At 38.9% G+C, this 20,299-nt stretch overlaps 1 protein-coding gene across 1 annotated transcript in view; it reads left to right on the forward strand.

Annotated features, from left to right (window-relative positions):
- The first annotated feature begins 10,887 nt into the window (after positions 1-10,887).
- The window catches only part of LOC149298090 (oligoribonuclease, mitochondrial-like), a 41,914-nt gene continuing 32,502 nt past the window's right edge, over positions 10,888-20,299 (forward strand). The window contains exons 1-4 of the mRNA XM_089487978.1: positions 10,888-10,932; positions 16,879-16,962; positions 17,080-17,157; positions 17,273-17,384. Of these exons, the coding sequence (XP_089344104.1) occupies positions 10,888-10,932; positions 16,879-16,962; positions 17,080-17,157; positions 17,273-17,384 (319 nt within the window). The remainder of the gene's footprint in view (positions 10,933-16,878; positions 16,963-17,079; positions 17,158-17,272; positions 17,385-20,299) is intronic.

Genomic DNA, 20,299 nt, shown 5'->3' on the forward strand with positions numbered 1-20,299 from the left:
ATTAGATACTCTGCACTGACTTTTTCATTCATTTTTTTGCCACTTGTACCACCATGTGAGTGCAGCACCATGCCCTCGCATCCACCATTGAGTATTAGAACTTCTTCTACCCATGAGTGGACCCAGCCCCAAACTCTAAACCATAAGCATGGGCTGTCACAATCTCTACAAGCCTAGCTGCCCATCCTGACTATGCTGTGTCATGAAGAGAGGGCAATATATGCCCCAATCTAGCATAGGGCTGTAGTAACATTTCTCTCAATCAATCCACTCTGTAGAACGTCTTACTGTGACGTTGCTCTTAAAAAAACTTTGTCAAACCTTGAGCAAATACGGTATTAATGCTACAGCATTACTGTATACTTCAAGCTTTGTGACAACAGTTTGGGGGAGGCTCCCTTCCTGTTCCAGCATGAATATGCCCCTGTGTACAAAGCAAGGTCCATAAAGGCATGGTTTTACAACACTGGTGTGGAGGAACTAAAGTGACCTGCACAGCCTCCTGAGTCAAGCCATTAGTGCTTGACCATTGGCTGAATGGGCACAAAAATCACACAGACACACTCCAAATATTCTGGAAAACTGTCCTAGAATAGTGAAAGCTATTATTTAGCTGCAAGGGGAGGGGGGGCGGTGTTCTACTAAATATCTGGAATGAAATGCCCAACAAGCTCATATAGGTGTGTGCACATGGACACACTTGGACTTGGGACTTGAACCCTGTTTCAACCAGGTGCATTGAATCTGGGCTACCTGTTTGAGCCATACTGAAGTTTTTGGAATATTAGACCTCCGACTTCACACTGTGCTCACATTCCTAGTAGCCAGTATGCCATCAGCTATATTTGCATTCCTTGTTCATATTAGCTCTTGTGTTCCTGTGCCCTTGGTATACTGTGTGCCCTATGGCCCTCTTTCCTCTACCCAGAGTTATGTTTATGTTCTGTTGTGTTTTTTTTGATCCCATGATAGGAGATCCTAACACAGTAACGCTAAGCCTTGCTTTTTCCTTACAAGCAGAGTCATGCAGCTTCTAGGCTTACGAACACAGGACAACAAAAGCAGCTTCTTACTGATCCTGTCACATGACAACGTGAGAAACCCTCTCTGTTTTCAGATTAGAAATGGATTATTTCTAAGGCTTTAAAAATACCCCTGCGGCAGGAAAAGGACCCAATGGACCAACTAGGCACCCATCTGACCCACTAAAGCTCTCACACACAATTACATGCCAGCCTATGAACCTTAACATTCTACCTCAGAGGATCATGCGTTGTTCAGAAGTGTGAATGTTTGTGTGTATGAGTATATATGTGTAAAATATTTGTGTGTGATTTTCCTTCAGCTGCACTAACTATATCACATCCATGTAGCTGAAATGCATTTTTTGCCTGCTTTTATTATAGGTTAAATATATATAAGCAGTATCTAATCTGACTATGTATATTAATTAGAAAAAATGTAAAAAAAAAAAAAACCTCTGGAATTGTGACGTAAAACACATCACATCATATAAAAGTTTATTCTGTAGCTCTTTTATTATAGTCTTTTTCAACTGAAGGTAAATGAGATCACAAGGATGAAGATCTGGGGAAAATGGAAGGGAAAAATAGTATTTGTAAGAAAGAGGGGTATAAGAATGGTGGGAGACAGGTATGTCCCAGTAATGCAAATGTTCTGTCCATCGGTTGAATTATTGCCCCAAAATGGCATTTTATTGATGTTGGATTTATTTGAGCACTGTTGAGATAATTCATAAATAAAATTAGACTTTTTTCTATTACGGTTTGCTCTTTCCAATCACATAATAAATATATTATCAAGACAATTAAATTAAAAAAAGCTAAATTGTATCATTTGGTTATTCTAGGATTAGAATTCTCTGCATTCTAATATTACTTACATGGATGTGGAGTCTTCAGAATATGACTCAGTGTACCAAATGCATATACAACTTTACGTCTTTTTCTACGTTGGGCCAATAAATTACTTTGGAAAAACTGTTATTTTGCTGTGGGTATATGTTAAATAAGACACCTTCATTGTTATTAATGTTTTATGATTAATGTGTGTATTCTATCACTGGGTAAGTTAATAATAACTGATTGCATATTTTGCAGGTAAGAAGTGTGATCCTATTACTTTTATGTAGTTACATATACACTAACATGTTAGGTGTAAAAGAGTATAGGGTAGGTGAAAATAGTGATGTTGGAATGTATGTTGATATTCCTATTTGAAGTGATACGCTATGTATAAAGGCACAGAAGGACAGGTGCAAGAAGCAAATGAGCATTTACTTTGTTTATTGCTCATTGTACATCTTTTGCTTTTCTGTTTCTGCATTTTTAAGTATATTACAGAAATTACTTCTAAGCCTTTCTTATTCGCTTCTTGGTAATACTTGCTACATAAATATGCACTTTTGCATGCATAATTATACCTACAATATGTACACGACGCAAAAGACCAAGGAAGTTTTTTTTTTTAATCTGTAGCTTCCATAAACAAGATTTTGCAATAAGTATAAACAATTATTTCACAAGTGTACACATAGAAACAGATCCCGTTTTAATAATAAAAAACCTGATGTTTTAAGTAGATGTTTTCATTTACTTTTTATAGTAAAAAAGGGACTCATCAGAATTCAGAAATGAACTGCCTTGCAGAAGACTCTGGTCTTGACTTAAGCAACAACATTGTTATACATGGAAATAATGCATATTTGAATACATTTTCATGCATCATAAAATGTAATAATTATTCAGCATGCTTACCCATAACACAAATGAGGGGTGGGTTTTTCTTTAAAATCTATCTTGTTTGGAAAAGGAAAGTTATGCAATGCCATTACAGCTCCCAGAATCATATCTCCATCTCTGATGAATCTATCCAACGGTGAAGTGTTCAATACGCAGCTGGTAGTTGATTTTAATACACTGTACCCAGCAGCAGGGAAATTGTGGAAATGTGCTATTGATGATATTAAAACAAAGAACATTGTACTGAACTGTGTCATTTAGATGTATGCTCAAGAATGTTGGCGAATATATTTGAGATCTTAAACCTTCCCTCAAACAACTAATGGTTGTATTATAAATATCACGTAGAATATTATAATTTACATTTTATGTGTTTAAAAAAAATAATTGACTAATGGTCAATTTGAAACAACCTATAATTCTACTAATCACTGGTGAATGATCTTGCTGTGCACTCTCTCTCTTGATATAATTACACACAGAAACAGAAATATATATACGCATGGAACTCCCTGTAGGCCAGTACTACTAACTACAATTACTGGTTTATGCAAAAAAATAATAATAGGCTGGATACATCAACCTTGAATTTCCCCTTAAGAGAGAACAAAGCAGAAAACAGTCAGCAGATATGTGTCAGAATTTGACATCTGGTGCCTAGTGTAAATTAATGCCTATACAAATGTATAATTTGCATTGCCTTGACAATTATTGCTTTGCATGTTATAAAATGTTAACATTGTTTTAATTATGCACATTTCTATAAAATTTTATCATTTTTATTTGATGTTTTAGTGTTTGATCCCTGGAGGCAAGTTCATCCTTGCTCTCTCAACAACAAAAAAAACAGTCACCTTTGAAAACCCACCAGAACATGCATCTCTTTTCTCAATGCTGAACATGCAGATCAATTAAGGCATACCTTTGAGTATGTGGGAAAGTGGGCTTCATCCTCTGTTAAATACCTTTGGTTCAGGTGCACAGAAGTATTATAGCACCATCTGGATGATATAATCCACTATAAGAATGTCTAATAGGTGCTATGTATACCTTGCATCCATTAATTTACCACTTTCAGAGATTACTGAACCATTTTACAACAATGTGGTAATATATGTTAATGCAACAGTTAGCAAAAAAGACAACTCTAAGTTTCTATTGTGGATAAAATGTTCTGTGTTGTGCTTAAAAACAAAATTTACCTCAATTGCAGCAATTAAAACCAGTTTACTGGCATGCTAGTAAGAATAACGCTACAGTAGTGAGTTCAACCAAACAACATCTTATGATATAGACTTTGTGGGCCAAAGGAAAAAGATAAGTCACTATTAAAGTGAAGGTTCGCAGCAGGGCTACATAGTTACATGGGCTGAAACAAGACATGCGTCCATCAAGTTCAGCCTTTTCCACATCTGTTAATTGCTGTTGTTCCAAAAGAAGTAAAACAAATCCAGTTTGTAGCTCTTTCCAATTTTGCAACAAACTAGGGGGGAAATCAGATCTCTTCTTGGATCAAGAAGCTATTTCCCCATAATTTAAAAATTATATCCCTGAAAAATATGTTTTTGCAAGTATTCATTCAGTTGCTGTTTAAACATCTGTACAGACTCTGATAAATCTACCTCTGCAGGCAGAGATTCCCTCATCATTTCTTACTTGCTTTAGACTAAATCTCCTTTCTTCCAGTCTAAACACGGGCCAAAAAATACACAGCATTTTGATTGATACAAAAGGGCCAAAAACTAAATTTATTGCCCTAAGGCTAGGTTTCCACTTGGTTTTTTTATGCTAAAAACGCCCATAAAAACACCAATAGCGCCACCTGGCGTTTTTTTAGTGGAAAAACGCAGCAGCCAGATGTTAGCTGTTTTTCAATAGGAAATCGCAAAATGCCATTTCCACTTGGCGTTTTTCTGTCTGGCGTTTTTTCAGTCCTCTTTGGCGTTTTTCTGCTTTTTTGGGCTCTGTGGCAGTTTTTCAAAATCGCAGCATGTTGACACTCTGGCGTTTTTTTCAAGGAAATCTTGGCGTTTTTCTCCAATAGAAGTCTATGGGAGAGAAAAAACACCATGAAAAAGCCATGTGGGTTTATTGCCTTGGTGTTTTTTATGGCGTTTTTTCCACAGTTACAATGCAGAGGATGGACCCAGTATCTGTGTGTCCTACGAGAAATAGGCTGAAAACAAACAGTTTCACACAAAACAAAGTCCTGGACTGGTTCATATTGAATTTTACACCATTTGGAACAAACATGCCATTACAAACAAACATACCCGACGCATCAACTGGATCCTGCGTGCCAAAAGCAACAGCAAACAATTTGCACCATCATTTGGGGCCAATCTTCCTAGAGGAGCAGACATTCGGAATAAAGCATGCCTTACAAACCACAGAAAAGAGACAAAGGGGTCTACCAAGTAAATGACATCGGGGGCAGATACTTGCCATTTATCCTAATCCCTTTTAGCTGGGTGAAACTGCTAACTTGTAAAGGCTGGAAAAACTACCTAAGGTCAAAAAAAGCAATTTCCACAGAAAGGCTAAAACGCCAGAAAAAACTCCAGAAAAAAACGCCAAAACGCAGGAAAATGCAGTGGCAGTTTTCTTGGTGTTTTTCATCAAAAAAAAAAACGCAGGACAAAAACCCAAGTGGAAACCTAGCCTAAAACAAATTAGTAAAAACTGAAAAAAAAATGTTTTTTGCACATTTTCCAGTCTGTGAAGCTTCTCTATCCCACAACTCTAATGTTGTCACTTCAGCGTCTAAGAGCAAGCATACTGGCTTCCTTAAGCGTTTTGGGATCCAGAGGAACTGGTCTAATCTGAATAGGGCCACCAAAATATTCTCCTTATACGCCCACTCAGATTGTAGCTGGACAGCTTGGGATATAATTGACACCTGTAATAATACCAATCAGGATGTCCCAGCCCTCCTTTAAGTGTCAGCAGCCTTAACAGCTTATCAGAAATTCTGCTCCTCTTACTTAAATGTATACAATACCTAACATCTTTTTTCCAATTAGAAATCAATGCTTTAGAAATTCTTCAAGGGATCATGCAAAAAATACATATTTTTGCAAATGCAGACATTTTGAAAGCGGCTCCACTGTCTCCTTTCCTGCAGCTCTGCTTCACCTCTTTTTGTTCTTTTGACTTCTTTCTTTGTCCTGACCTCCCGGGTCCTATATTGGGCCTTTTGCCCCCCTCCCGGGTAACTCACATACACACTTGCACACTCATGCGCCCTCTCACACACACATATGCATCCTTGCTGACACGTTTACCCATACAAATCTATGCTCACACACACATATACATCCATGCTCATACACACATCCACTTGGCATGCATACTCCATCACTCACCCACTTAGTTCAACCGCAGCTTTCTCTCTGACTGTGAGCAGCCTCGCGTTTAGCCGCAGGGTCATATTACCTTACATTATGTGTCATCTGCAAAAAAAGTTTGATTTCATTCCCTTTGGTGGACAATGTCTGTGCTGTTCCTGGTAGTAACTGCAAAGGCTCCAGGGCCAACGCGTAAAAAGAAGAAAGGGTGCACCTCTGTCGGCCACAACTGGTAATGAAACAGCATTACTTATTACCAAAGCTGTAGGAAAGGAATTCAAGGTGATAATCCAGTCTGTAGAATGCTTTTCCTGCTTTTAGTGACAGTAGCAAGTAAGGTGTTCTAGTTTAGGCAAATGTATGATTATAAATATGAAATGAGTAGTGTGCAAAATATAAATATACAAATAAAAGGAAACGTTTCCAATAAAATGGCTTCGTAAAAAATGCTGTGGTTTCACCTTAAAACAAAACCCCACTTTTTAATCTTAAGAATCAAAAACCATACATAGGTGACCGCAAAATGTATAATACCGACAGACAGGGGAGGGCTGGCAGCCTAAGGCCTTGGGGGCAAGTCTAGTCAAGTGGCCCGTTGTGCCACCGAATCAGCACACCATCCATGCCCATCTTTTCCTGATTTTCTAACGCATATTGATGTAATGTGATGGGACTGGGAGTAAAAAAAAATATGTTTAATACATTAAAAAACAGCTAATCTTTGTAACAAAAATGATAAGCATCAAGATAACATTACAGTCCAGAGTGAGCCAACTTTGTCCCCAAACAGCCCAGCGGGAGCCAATTTTGTCCCCAAACAGCCCGCCCTGACACCAGTACAGGCTCTGCCACACCGACACCCAAACACACACACCAGGACAGGCTCTGCCACACAGATACCAGGACAGGCTCTGCCACACCGACACACACACAGCAGGACAGGCTCTGCCACACCGACACCCAGACACACACACACCAGAACAGGCCCTGACACACAGACAGCCAAACACACAGGTGCCAGGACAGGCTCTGCCACATCAATACCCAAACACACACCAGGACAGGCTCTGCACACCGACACCCAAACACACACACAACAGGACAGGCTCTGCCACACCGACACCCAGACACACACACACACACACACACACAACAGGCCCTGACACACAGACAGCCAAACACACAGACACCAGGACAGGCTCTGCCACACCGATATCCAAACACACACACACCAGGACAGGCTCTGCCACACTGACACCCACGTCCAAAATGCTTTCCACACTGGTTTGCTGTTTGTTTGTTTTTCCCCCTTGTGTATTGATGCCCCAGCCAGCCCCCCCCTTTGGTGCACCCAGCCAGCCCCCTTTGTACATTATGTCCCAACACCCTTGTGTATTGATTTATGTGTATGTCCCCAGCCAGCCCCCTCCCTTGTGTATTGATGCCCCCCTTTGCATTGTTAATGACCCATGTATATTGAACCCAGCCACCCACCCCCACCTTTGTGTATTGATTTATGTGGTGCCCCCACCACCCTGTTGTGTACTTATACCCCCTAGCCACCCCCATTTTGTATTTAATTGTTGACCCATGCAGACCCCCCTTTGAATATGGCTCCCCTTCTGCCTATTACCCCAACAATTTTTTTATTCTTTTTAATACTTACGTTTTTGCTGTCATCCTTCACTGCTGCTGTCCTCCAGCATGCTCCTCTAGCTGTCACGAGGAGCTGTTCCGTGTGACTCCGCCCCCTTGAGTGGCCCATCACATTGACAATGTGACGTGTCTCTCAAGGGGGCGGAGTCACATCGAACAGGACACTGTGCGGCAGTGTAATGATTTTAAAGCGGCCAGCGTGTCTTACCGCCGCTTTAAGACTCGCAGCCAAATCGGCTGCAATGGCATCTCGGTGTGCCGGCCAGTTCGGCCGGCCCACCGCGGGTGCTGCGGGCATTAAAGACGGCCCTGGTGTGGCCGAATCGGCCACTTAAATGGGCGGCCGCGCGGCCATTTAATGTAGATTCAGGGTGGCCTGGGGGCAATTGCCCCCCTGCCCAGCCCGCCCCTGCCGACAGGATGTAGCCTCAAAAAGACCCACATGGTATCCCAGGCACAGACATGTTAATATAAATAATAAAATAGTGTAATACGTCAAGAAAAATATTAAAATTGTAAGCCCATATAATCGCGTATATGAACGAGCGGGAGGGTCTTCCGCCTCCCGTATAAACTTTTCTCTCCACGGCAGGCTTCACACTCCTTCGTGATAGCAAATGGAACCCCAAGCATAGATCCAGAGTTGGAGGTGGTCGTAGCTGAAAGTCCGAACGTGTGCGTTCTTCCTCCTACGTCAACATGTACAACGCTCTTCGTATAATACTTCTTCGGTTATGTAGACGAACCTCCTTCTATGCTCGTTTAAAGGGTTCCTATGTGTTTAAGTTAATTGAAATTGTCCGTGTAGAAAGTTAATTAACCCCTTCCGTACCAGGATGTACCTGGTACTTCCTGGTCACATGTAACCGTCAGACCGGGACATACCAGGTACGTCATCCCCTAAAAACACCCCATCGCCACAATCGTGGTGATCGCGGGGGGCGCTGCTGTTTGCCCAGGTGTCTGGGAAGACCAGCACAGCCACTCCGAGCCTGTGATCAATCCCACGGAGTGATTCTGTAGGCTGAAAACGCGATTGCAGGAAAACCAGCAATAGTGTTTTCAGCTGCCACAGGCAGCTTCAGGAAAGGGGGTTGAGTGTTGATTAGGTCCCCACACAAGTGTGGGGACCTGACACAACATTCCCCTGCTGCCTGATCGCTCCACGAGAGCGAAAGTTCAGCGTTTACCCTTCAATGCCGCAATGTGTATTTTATGGGCATTTTAGGGGTTAATTCACGTTTTGTACGGGGCTCTGCTGCTGGAAGACCTGCCAGGCAGACCAGCAACAGCAAAAACGAGCCCCCACAAGCCCTTTGATGACTCCTGCATATCTCAATCTTGCTTCAATGTCTCTGTTTTGCTTCAATCCATTTCTGGATTTCCTTATGCTCTGTTCTGTTTTTCCATTCCTTGTTTCTAGTTCTCCTCTTTGCTTCAGCTCTGTTTAATTCATAGGTGTGCCCCACCCGTTATGTTTGTCTCAGTCTGCAGTATAAAGGTATGTCTCACTGCTATGTGTTTAGATTTCTTGTTTGGTTTGTTTCAAATGGAGCATCAGCACTGACCTGAAAGTCCAGGGTGCTTCCAGGTCGAATGCTGTGAGTTTAGTAAGTCGGCTGATGATGATAGGAGTGATCTGATCATTATGGCAGCCCCTGGATGACCCTGCCTTAGAAAGAGAGAGGAGTCATCTAGGGTAATTGTAGAAAAGAAAGTATTAATACAAAAAATACATAATTATTACCTGATCACTTGTCCGTGACATTTTAAGTCACTGATTATTTATTGGCTTCCCTGATCAATGTCAGTGGCCTAAACTTGTCACTTACAAGTGATCTGAATTGAAAAAAAAATTAATTGCTGACCATGCCCCTCACTTTTTGACCACAGTGTACCCATCTTCTGATGGCTACTTCCAGCAGGATTATGCACCAAGTCACAAAGCTCACATCATCTCAAACAGGTTTCTTGAACATGACCATGAGTTCACTGTACTCCAATGGCCTTTACCATCACCAGATCTCAGTCCAATAAAGTATCTTTGGGAGGTGGTGGAACGGAAGGTTTGCAACATGGATGTGCAGCCAACAAATCTGCAGCAACTACGAATTGCCATAATGTCCATATGGACCAAAATCTCCAAGGAATGTTTCCAGCAGCTTGTAGACAGTATGCCTCAAAGAATGAAAGGCAGTTCTGCAGGCAAAAGGGGATCCAACACATGAATTAGCAAGGTGTACCTAATAAAGTGGCCAGTGAATGCATATATAAAAGTGTGGAAACTTTATATATATATATATATATATATATATATATACACACATATATATTATATATGAGAAGAGGAACAAGATAGCACAAAAAAACTGACTCTTGAAATGTAAATTATATAAATGTAAGATTATATATAATTAGTAAAACTGCCTGTGACGTTATACTGGCACTTTAATCCTCCAATATTTCTGATTTCCAGGACTTTGGATATTACGTCTTCTATAGGACTATTATTACAACCAAATGTTATTCATGAACCTATATAATTATGACTCTATACAGCTGCTCTTCTGTGGTCATTTTTTTCAACTGGTTTTTCATCCGAGCAAACTGTGTTTTCTTTAATGATGCTTCTAGGGACGGCAACAGAGGAATACCTACTCGTAAAACTATTAATGCGTGCACCGTGTACAAGCATTGAGGTATCCTTCGTTCTCTCCCACGTATTCGCTTAGTTGTGGATTGAGCCCTACAACGACCCGTTCAAACTATTGACGGCTACACGCTACCCGACATGCTTGGTTTTTTTGAAAGAGGCGGGGTCAAGTGATTTTGCATAGAATTACATCCCAATTGCCTTAAGAGCATGGATTTCCGAAAAGTAAGTTCATACGTAAACAATCTGAATAAATATAAGAACGGATCTTCAAATATCCGCTAATACCGCAAATGAGGCTTGGAACGCACTGAATACTGTAACGTGCAACAATTGCGTCGTTGTCTTGGTGAAGACATACATGGCAATGCTGTTTTCGCGTTCGGTTTTGCGTACTTTTGGTTCACTGTTTCAGATTCCCACTTCCCGCTCTTTTTTCCCTGCTATCAAACTGTGCAGACGCTGGAGGATGGCAAACAGCAAGGGCCAACGCATGGTGTGGGTAGACCTTGAGGTGAGGGTCAAGACTACGAAATTGTGTTCTCAAGGGATGTATTTTACAAATGAGAAGTATATATTATTTGCTTTACGAAAAAGAGCCAAATCTGAGTTACATTTAGATTGCAAATAGTTTGTTTTATTCCCGTGATGGCGATTCAGGTGTCATTTTAAGATTTAATGGCAGTGTGACTTTATTAAACGACGTCTTGGTCGCCCCGCTAACTTGTTGATTGGTAGTTTTTGTAAACCCACTGTTATTTTTACAATTTGATATATTAGGATACTTCCAACGTATTACAGCAGTATATATATGCGACGTCTGGTCAGAAATGCTTTTTATTGCAGTGCAACATAGAAAAATATAGTGGGCGTTAAGTACCAGAAAAAGTGAGAACCTTATTAAATGATACGGTTTAAAGCAGAAATTCCATTTAAAACAAAAAGGGGAAATCAAGCACAATATTACGACTGAAATCAAGGTCAGTCTCCATGGCTGCAGAAAAAGTTTACTGAATTGAAGTACAGCTAGGTTTTTGTCAATGCCAACTATATTACTGCTTACATCCTTGTGTTTTAACTGAAGTCATGTAGTTTGGGGTAGCCGTATTAGTCCAGTGTATAAGAATGCAAAAAACCAGAATGTTGCAGAATCTTGTAATACCTTTTTTATTGGACTAACAGTATTTAAAATAATAGACGAGCTTTCGGGAGTCCTCCCTTTATCAAGTCATGAAGTCATGCTATCAGACAGTTTCAAATCAGTCATGGCTTGACCAGAGGCTTTTTGTTTCAGATGAGCATTACTTGTATAAGAACTGCAAATGTGATAATAAAGATGTAACGACTGAATTACGCAGAGTTCTCACAAATATATATATCATATTTGCTCGATTATAAGACAACCCCCCCCCCCCAAATTTGAATATTACTTTAGGAAAAAAAGAGAGCCTGATTATAAGACTACACCATAGGAAAAAAGTTTTACTATTAAATATTAATTCACATGTAAACTATTTTTTTCATATTTAATAAAAACTATGATTGAAATTTTTTTTTATTTGCCAACCTGCCCCCAGTTGTGCACATCTGCCCCCCAGATATGCCTTATACCCTCCTATATGCCACTCTGCCTCCCTGGTATGCCTTACACACCCATATATGACACTCTGCCTCCCTGCCATGCATCCCCCCAGGTATGCCTTATACCCCCTACATGCCACTCTGCCTCCCTGATATGCCTTTTAACCCCCTGTCCTTCTTTTGAACAAATAGGGCTTTCATTTGATACCATAGAAACATCTTTAAAAATAATCAAAATCTTAGTTGTGGCAAAAAAAAAAAAAATCTGCCTCCAGAAAACCATTGAACCCCCCTTCCCCCCGACATACCATTGCATCCCTTTACTTGTGACCCGTGTTCAGACTCCCTGGTGTCTAGTTGGGCAGCCGGTGTAGGTCTGTGCGATGTAGACCTCCACTGCTGGAGGACAGTACTTCCGCCCGGGGCTTCTATGCCTGAGTGCCGGGATCACATGACCTTCCGGTGCGCCACCATAGAAGCCCCTGGTGGAGCTGCCGGCAGCAGCGGAGGTTGTCTGTGCGCATCCCGCAAAAGTTCACCGGCTGCGGGATGCACACAGACAACTTCCGCTGCTGCCGGCACTACCGCTGGAGCTTTTATGGTGGAGCACCAGAAGGTCATATGATGCTGGCACTCCGTCATAGAAGTGCCGGCAGCAGCAGAGGCTGCCAGAGAACAAGATCCAGGTCCTCTGCAGCGCTGCGTGGGATCATAAATACCTCTATTTGAGGTATGATTAGAAGACGACCTTGAATATAATTTGCTCTGAAAAAACCCTTGTCTATAATCGTGCAAACACAGTGTGTGTGTATATATATTTACTTACAAATTTATATAATCTTATTAAACAAATGAAAGGTTAATATCAGACCATTGCCAGCAAATGGCGTTTTCTAATATTTCTGTATATATTACAAAAATCCCACATTGGACCAATATATTAAAAGTGCAGTAGTGTCACCCCCCCTCTATAATATCTTACAATATGGTGTGATTTCACTGTGGAAATTTAAAGATATAGCGCTCCAAATATCAGACCTGTAATCAGCTACTGGGATTTTTTTAATACCTCACATACCACACTTTCTAAGATTCTCCTTTTCCTTGTTTGTACCCACATAAATCATGCATCCTTTTTCTGAAAAAAAGAGGGCTTTCATTTGATACCATAAAAACATCTTTAAAAAAAAAATCAAGTCTTAGTTGTGTTTAAAAAATAAATAAATCTGTTTTTGCAAATTTCTTAGAATTTCTTTTACACATTAAGTGCAGGGTCTGCTGGACCTTGCTTTGTGCACTGGGGTACAGTGATGCTGGAATTGAAAAGGGTCTTCCTCAAACTTTTCTCACAAAATTGGAAGGATAGCTTTGCCCAAGATGTCTTGGTATGCTGACAATAATTAAGGAGTGTCCCGGTACTTTTGTACCTATAGTGGTACTTGAAGGAAGGTCCATAAAGGTATGGTTGGATGGGTTTGATGTGGATGAGCTTGACTGGCCTACACAGAGCCCTGACTTCAGCCCCATCTAATACTTTTGGGATAAACTGCAATGGAGATTGCGAGCCAGGCTTTCTCATAAATGCTCCACTGGATAAATGGGTAAAAATCTCGACACACTCCAAAACCTTGCAGAAAGCCGTTTCAGAAGAGTGCAAGCTGTTACTACTGCATTGGGGGACCAACTTCATATTTTTTTGTTTTATGTACTCTAGGTTGGATCTCTATGGACTAGCAAAGCCCTCTAGGTTAAGTGCAGCGTGGGGCCATATAGCCCCTGGTTGGACTGGCCAGTTTTGCCAGAATGCCTGCTTCTTAGCCCTGTTTTGAGTTTTTCAGAAAAACTGAAGTGGAGTAAATTATTTGGTTACACTGAGAACATGCAGGGCAGTGTATATATAAGTACAGCTTATTCAGTAAATAATAAACTAAATTTGCTTTTTAAAGCTTTTTTTGTTGCGAATGGAACCTCAAGGTCTGTATACGTTAGGGACATTTCAACTATACATGAAAACGGGTAACCCTCCTCCTTACCCTTAACTGGAACAAAAATGAAGAAACCATCAACACAAAACAAGGTCTAATCCTCCTAAATGAATTGGACTGGAAGAGCGATCACAATCGCCCAATCAGATTTGTACCTTAGTTGGGTGATGAATCAGGTAGGAGTCTCGATGCAGGAGCAGGCTTGGATTTAGAACATGGCCGAAGGAAAAACTGACAGATCCAGTTCAGGGCTCCTCTCTGCTTTAGCCCTGGTCTTCCTTTTGGGCACAATCTATAGGTAGGTAATCTGGGCACAAGCATGATATAAACTTGGGGTGAGGAGCTTTGTAAAGGCAGGATACAGGCTTGTGATACTGGCTGGGGACACGGCAGGAGCTTGGCACTTGAAGGGGTCACGCTCACAAGTTGATCAGTCCAAAGACAGGATGCTGTTGTAGGGGCTCGCTCTCCGTAGCCAGGAGGAAGCTGCCAGACAAAAACCACTGTACAGTACCAATCACAGGCCAAAGCCAAAGGTCAAACCTTCATATCTCAAAAAGGTTACCAATGGGATGAACTCACAAGCAAGGTCTGGATTGCCCCAATGAGGGGCAGTTGTGTCGTGCACACAGGAATAACATGGCCAAAAAAAGGCAGAAGAAACAAGTTTACTAAGGTTATTACCCTAGAATCCACAAGGTTGCTGGTTTGAATCCCTGTATTTGTGGATTCCTCTCAATTTGCCTTGGTCTAATCTGATTCAAAGGATTTCAGGATCCAAAGTTTTTGTTCTCGGAAGAAGGTGAGATAACGGAATGTTCCTTTTTGTTTCCTGCAGACGCAATCAACATCTTTATTGCAGCAGTGAAATTGGCCATGAATGTATCTCAGGATGGAGCATTCTTTCAGCGCCATGAGGCACTTTATAGCATTATTAACCTCTTAAGAACCAGGCTATTTTTTCTTTTTGTACCGTTTGTGACCAAGGCTGTTTTCTCATTTTTGCGGTGCTCGTGTTTAGCTGTAACTTTTTTCTCTCGTTTGAAAATGTAAAAAGTAATGAGTATAGTCACAAGCGGACAAACTTTATTTTCAATGCCAAGTGTCCGCTGGAGTGGTGTACATCATCACGCCTCCACCGGACTCAAGCAGTGGAAATGATCTCTGGAGTGATGAGTCACTTCTGGAAGGGTTTGGGCTAGGCCACTGGGATCCAGTGAAGGATAATCTTAATGCTACAGTATATACAGGTATTTTAGTCAACTGTATGCTTCCAACTCTGTGTTACCAATTTGGGGTTTGGGAACCTTTCCTGTTCCAGCATTACTGTGCACAAATGAACCATAACAGGTTGAACATTGGCTTAGTGATAGAGAACAGAGAGTTGTTATAAATGGTACATTTTCAAGCAGGACAAAAGTGGTAAGTGGTGTCCCTCAGGGTTCTGTTCTGGGACCAATTTTATTCAACATATTTATAAATGACCTTGCAATAGCCGTTGAAAGTCATGAAAGCAATGGAACACTTTAGTTATGAAAGGTCAATTAATTTCAATCTGTTTAGTTTAGTTTAGAAAAACGGCACCTCAGAGGGGATATGATAGTGTTATATAAATATATTCAGGGCCAACACAAACCATTGTGTGGAAATCTATTCATAAATAGGATTATGCATCGGACATGTAGTCACGCATTTAGACTGGTAGAAATTAGATTTTGTCTAAGGCAAAGGAAAGGGTTTTTTACAGTAAGGACAATAAGGATGTGGAATTCTCTGCCTGTAGAGGTAGTTTTATCAGAGTCTGTACAGTATTTAAACAACTGGGTGAATATTTGCAAAAACATAATATTCAGGGATATAATTGTTAAATTACGAGGAAACAGCTTCTTGATCCAAGGAGAGATCTGACTGCCATTCTCAGGTCAGAGGGAATTTTTTTCCCTAGTCACAACTGGGTTGTTTGCCTTCTTTTGGATCAATAGCAAGAAATTAACAGATATGGGAAACTTGATGGACGTATGTCTTATGTAACGATCTTTTTTTTTTTATTATAAACACAGTGGTATAAATAAATTAATGTATTCATTAATTTCGCTTGGGTTTGTAAATACCTCATATAAGTAGGATTTGGATCTATTTGTGGTGAGCCGACTATCAACTTTTTATCACCTACATTTACAAGCACAAAGCACATGCATTTCCCATTTTGAAAGATCTCTTGACACCAGGGATCCCTTTAAACTAGAGAGAATCCTAATGATGTCAAAAGGGATTCACCTTAATATTTTTGAAAATCTCCCTGTATTTTTCCTCACTTACATACAAATGCCAGCTTTTCTGGGATGTGTGTGTGTGTGTGTGTATGTGTATGTATATGTATATATATATATAGATATATATATATAGATAGATAGATAGATAGATATAGATTTAGCATTCTGCGACATGAATTGAGTTTCAGGAACTTGTATTCAAATGGGTTATTCATAAGGTCCCTTTAAGAGAGTGCTCCTAATCTCAACTCGTTACCTGTATACAAATACTTATTTCACTGAGTAAAATGGAAATTCATTTATTTTAAATGCGTTATTCTGGATTTTTTGTTATGTCTCTCACTGTTCAAATAAACCTACCATTAAAATGACTGATGATGTTTTTGTCAGTGGGCAAACATACAAAATTAGCAGGGGATAAATAAGAAAGGGTTAATCAAAGGCATTACACAAGTTCTGAAATTTTTATTTTTTTTTCCATGTATTAAAGTGGTTTAATACTTGATGGCCCCAAATGTGTGTCATAGTTGTAGACAAATATACTTTGTGGGATTATATCAAGTGTGCATTATAACCCTTTTGTATATTCTATCATCATGAGATCTTAAATTTATCTTGTAGATGACAGGCCTGGACATTGAAAAGGATCAAATAATTGAAATGGCTTGCCTGATTACAGACTCTGATTTGAACATTATCTCTGAAGTAAGCGCTTTTTTTCTTATTAGAATGTGCTTGAATATGTGACATTATGCTCGTATTTTAAATGCAGTAACTTCTGGTTTAAAGCTTTTGTTTACGTATGGTTTTTTTTTTTGCCAGGGCCCTAATCTCATAATCCACCAACCAGATGAATTACTAGATGGTATGTCTGATTGGTGCAAAGAACACCATGGAAAGGTAAGGATTTATATACGCTTTCATATTTTTTATGAATAATACATTTTATTTTGTGTCTTATAATGGTTATAGTTAAACATATATATGAACTAATAAATATATTCTTCTTTCTTAGTCTGGACTTACCCATGCAGTACGTCAAAGCCACTTGACATTACAGCAAGCAGAGTATGAGTTTCTGTCTTTCATTAGATTGCATACTCCACCTGGGCTCTGCCCTCTAGCAGGTATGTGTTTTGGGTTAGCTTGTTAATGCATAAATATACAAAAACCGAAAGTGTTTAAAGACATACTCACTTGTATTCTGATTAGTTACGTCATGTTCTTTCTAAAGTATGCTCTTTGCCTATTGCCAGTTTGTGATGCAGGATTCCCAGTGAAAATACTCGTTCCTCCAAAGGTTAACACTTGGAACATTATTAATATTAATGAATGCAAATAGCAGGGTTTAAGGAACTGTCTCATCATCAAAGTTGTGTTTAAAAAAAAAAAAAAAAAAAAAAAGAGAAAACAGGGAATGTTTAGATATATTTTGTACTAACTTAACACATTTAAGGCCAAACTGTCTTTTATTTTTTATTTTTTCTACCTTTCGTAGCTGAGGCTGTATTTACATTTTTGCAGTGCTTGTGTTTTGCTTACATTTTCTTCTTTTTTCATTTAGTGTACACAAGTTATATATTGTTTTAAATAGGAAGAAGGGCTTTCTTTAATTACAATTTTGTTCTCTGTTTTTTTACATGTGAACAAAATAAACACTTTTTATGAATTTGATTTGAAACTTTTACTCATCTTCAGAAGCTAATGAAAAAACCTGCTCAATAGATTATATTTTTCCTGAGTTTTTCTTTTTTTTTTTCAAGTTAGACGGCAGTAAGTACAAGTAGCATATTTATATTCCCAAACCATTTTTTTTCCAAATCTGTTCATTCTGTGCCCATGTCCTGTTTGACATCTTTGAAGACCAATTCAACGTATTCCCATCAAACCATTTATTTTTTAAAACTAGACACCCAAGGGTATTTCAAATCCTAGTATTTTAACTATTTCCATGCACTTATCCTACCACCAGCCTTTGTCAAATTTTGGTAGTTATTTTTTTTTTCTCTTCATACATGTAGGTATGAATTGTTAGGGATATTAATGAGACAAAATAGGCAAAACCAATATTTCGTCACACACACAAAATAACGACGCTACCAAATATTGTAGTACCACATCCACAATATTAATTTAAGGAGATACCCTATATTTTATCTCCGATCCTAAATTCTTTCAGATCGCCGAAAATTATAATTCAAATTAGATAGATATCGCCACGATAGTCAATAAAAATATTATTTATTGTAAACACAATTTATAAAATATATATATGAGTCACACAGTGCATGATATAAAACGCTAAATTCTTAAAACATGTAAAAAATGAATCAATTCAAATACAGTATATTATCGATAGTTATCAATATGAATTGTTTTTATGAGTCATTTTAAACACACAATTTCCAGTCCACTCAGCAACCAAAAATTGATAATAATCAGGGCAGTAATAAAATATCACTATCTCTCTAATATTAGTTTAACTAATATGACAAATTAAAAATAATTTGTTTGTGTCTAAGAGTATTAGTGAAGTTCCTAATAGATGCAAATAATGTCAAACTTCGTCTATAGGTAAAAATACCTTTTCATTATTGTTATTATCACGGGTTATAAGCTGCAGTCTCACAAGCCGTCATATACAATAATGTAATATACTATTTCCCAGAAACAGGGAATTCTATACGAAGAAGACAAAATTCATCTCTATTCAGAATAATAAAACAATGATATTTCCCACCACTTGTTGCTGTTGTCCAACTGGTCCTTGTGGAAATTAATCCAGATTCATTGTCAAGAAATTAAGTGGGCAAGAATATAACGTTCTACAAATTATATAGGTTAGGACTCCAAGTAACTCTAAGAGTGAAATATGGTGCCAGAATTTTTTTTTTTTTTCCCCCTCCCTTTTTTATTAAAGACATAAGCTTTTAAAGACGGGGCTCATTATCGTAGCCTCCACCTTTTGATTGGAATTCTCCAATCATAACGGTGGGTTTTACCCATTATAATTAGAATTTCTACTCATATTTACACCATTGTAATTTCTTAATTTACCTGTGAGAGACGCTCTTGTCTAAGAATTAACTTAAAACCATTACATATGTGTTTGGAATTTATCCTTGGTCACCCTAATCGCCAAATGTTACTTCCTAGATAGTAACTCAGGTCTTGGTAGTCTTCCCATGTATCCCCCATTCCAAGTTACATTTCTAAAGATATGCAGTGTCTACTCCTTAACTTTCTCATGGAAGATAACATTAATTGTATCATATATACACTGAAACATCATTATACATGAATACTCCTTTGTTCTCAATTATAGAGGGAACAAGGACAAAAAAGAAATAATCACTATATGATTAAATAAAATAAAATGGCTCTAACTCCATTTTGTGTAAAATCACAGAATATAGAAATACATGTTTTCTGTGATAAAATATCTGACAGAATTTACAGCTCCTGTCTGTATTCTGTATTCAGCAACATCTTGAGTAAAGTGATACCACCCAGCAATACCTAGGTTTGTCAGGTCTTTTGAAGACTAAAATTTCACTTTTGGGATACGCGCATAAATTATAGATTGTTTAAATTTGTCATGTGGCCATGCCGCAACCTGTGCCCATGTCCTATTTGGACATACATCTTTACATTTTACATCTTACATCATATACATCTAGCCAATTAAATTTACCTCATAAAGGTAGACACCCCAGGCTATTTCAAATGCTGATATTTTAACTCTTTTCAGGATACAGAGCCAATTTTAGTAATATAACCTTTTTTTTGTTGGAACTAGATGGTTTCACTGAGGAATTCTTTTTAAATGTTACTGCATTTTTTAAAACTTTTTTTAAATTATGTTTTACTAATCACACTGTGTGATTAGTAAGCTGTGCTCCATTGACCTACATTGACCTGTATTTCATCAATATTGAAGCACTGCAGCACCACCGATTGAATGAAGATTGCTTTCTAAGCTCATTTAATGCCATGGCTTTTCAGGCACATTATTGGTCGTTAACTGACCTTTTTTGGTCAG

Source organism: Sceloporus occidentalis, unplaced genomic scaffold (assembly GCF_023333645.1).
Source record: "Sceloporus occidentalis isolate IW3139 unplaced genomic scaffold, rSceOcc1.0.p SCAF_35, whole genome shotgun sequence".
NCBI lineage: Eukaryota > Metazoa > Chordata > Lepidosauria > Squamata > Phrynosomatidae > Sceloporus > Sceloporus occidentalis.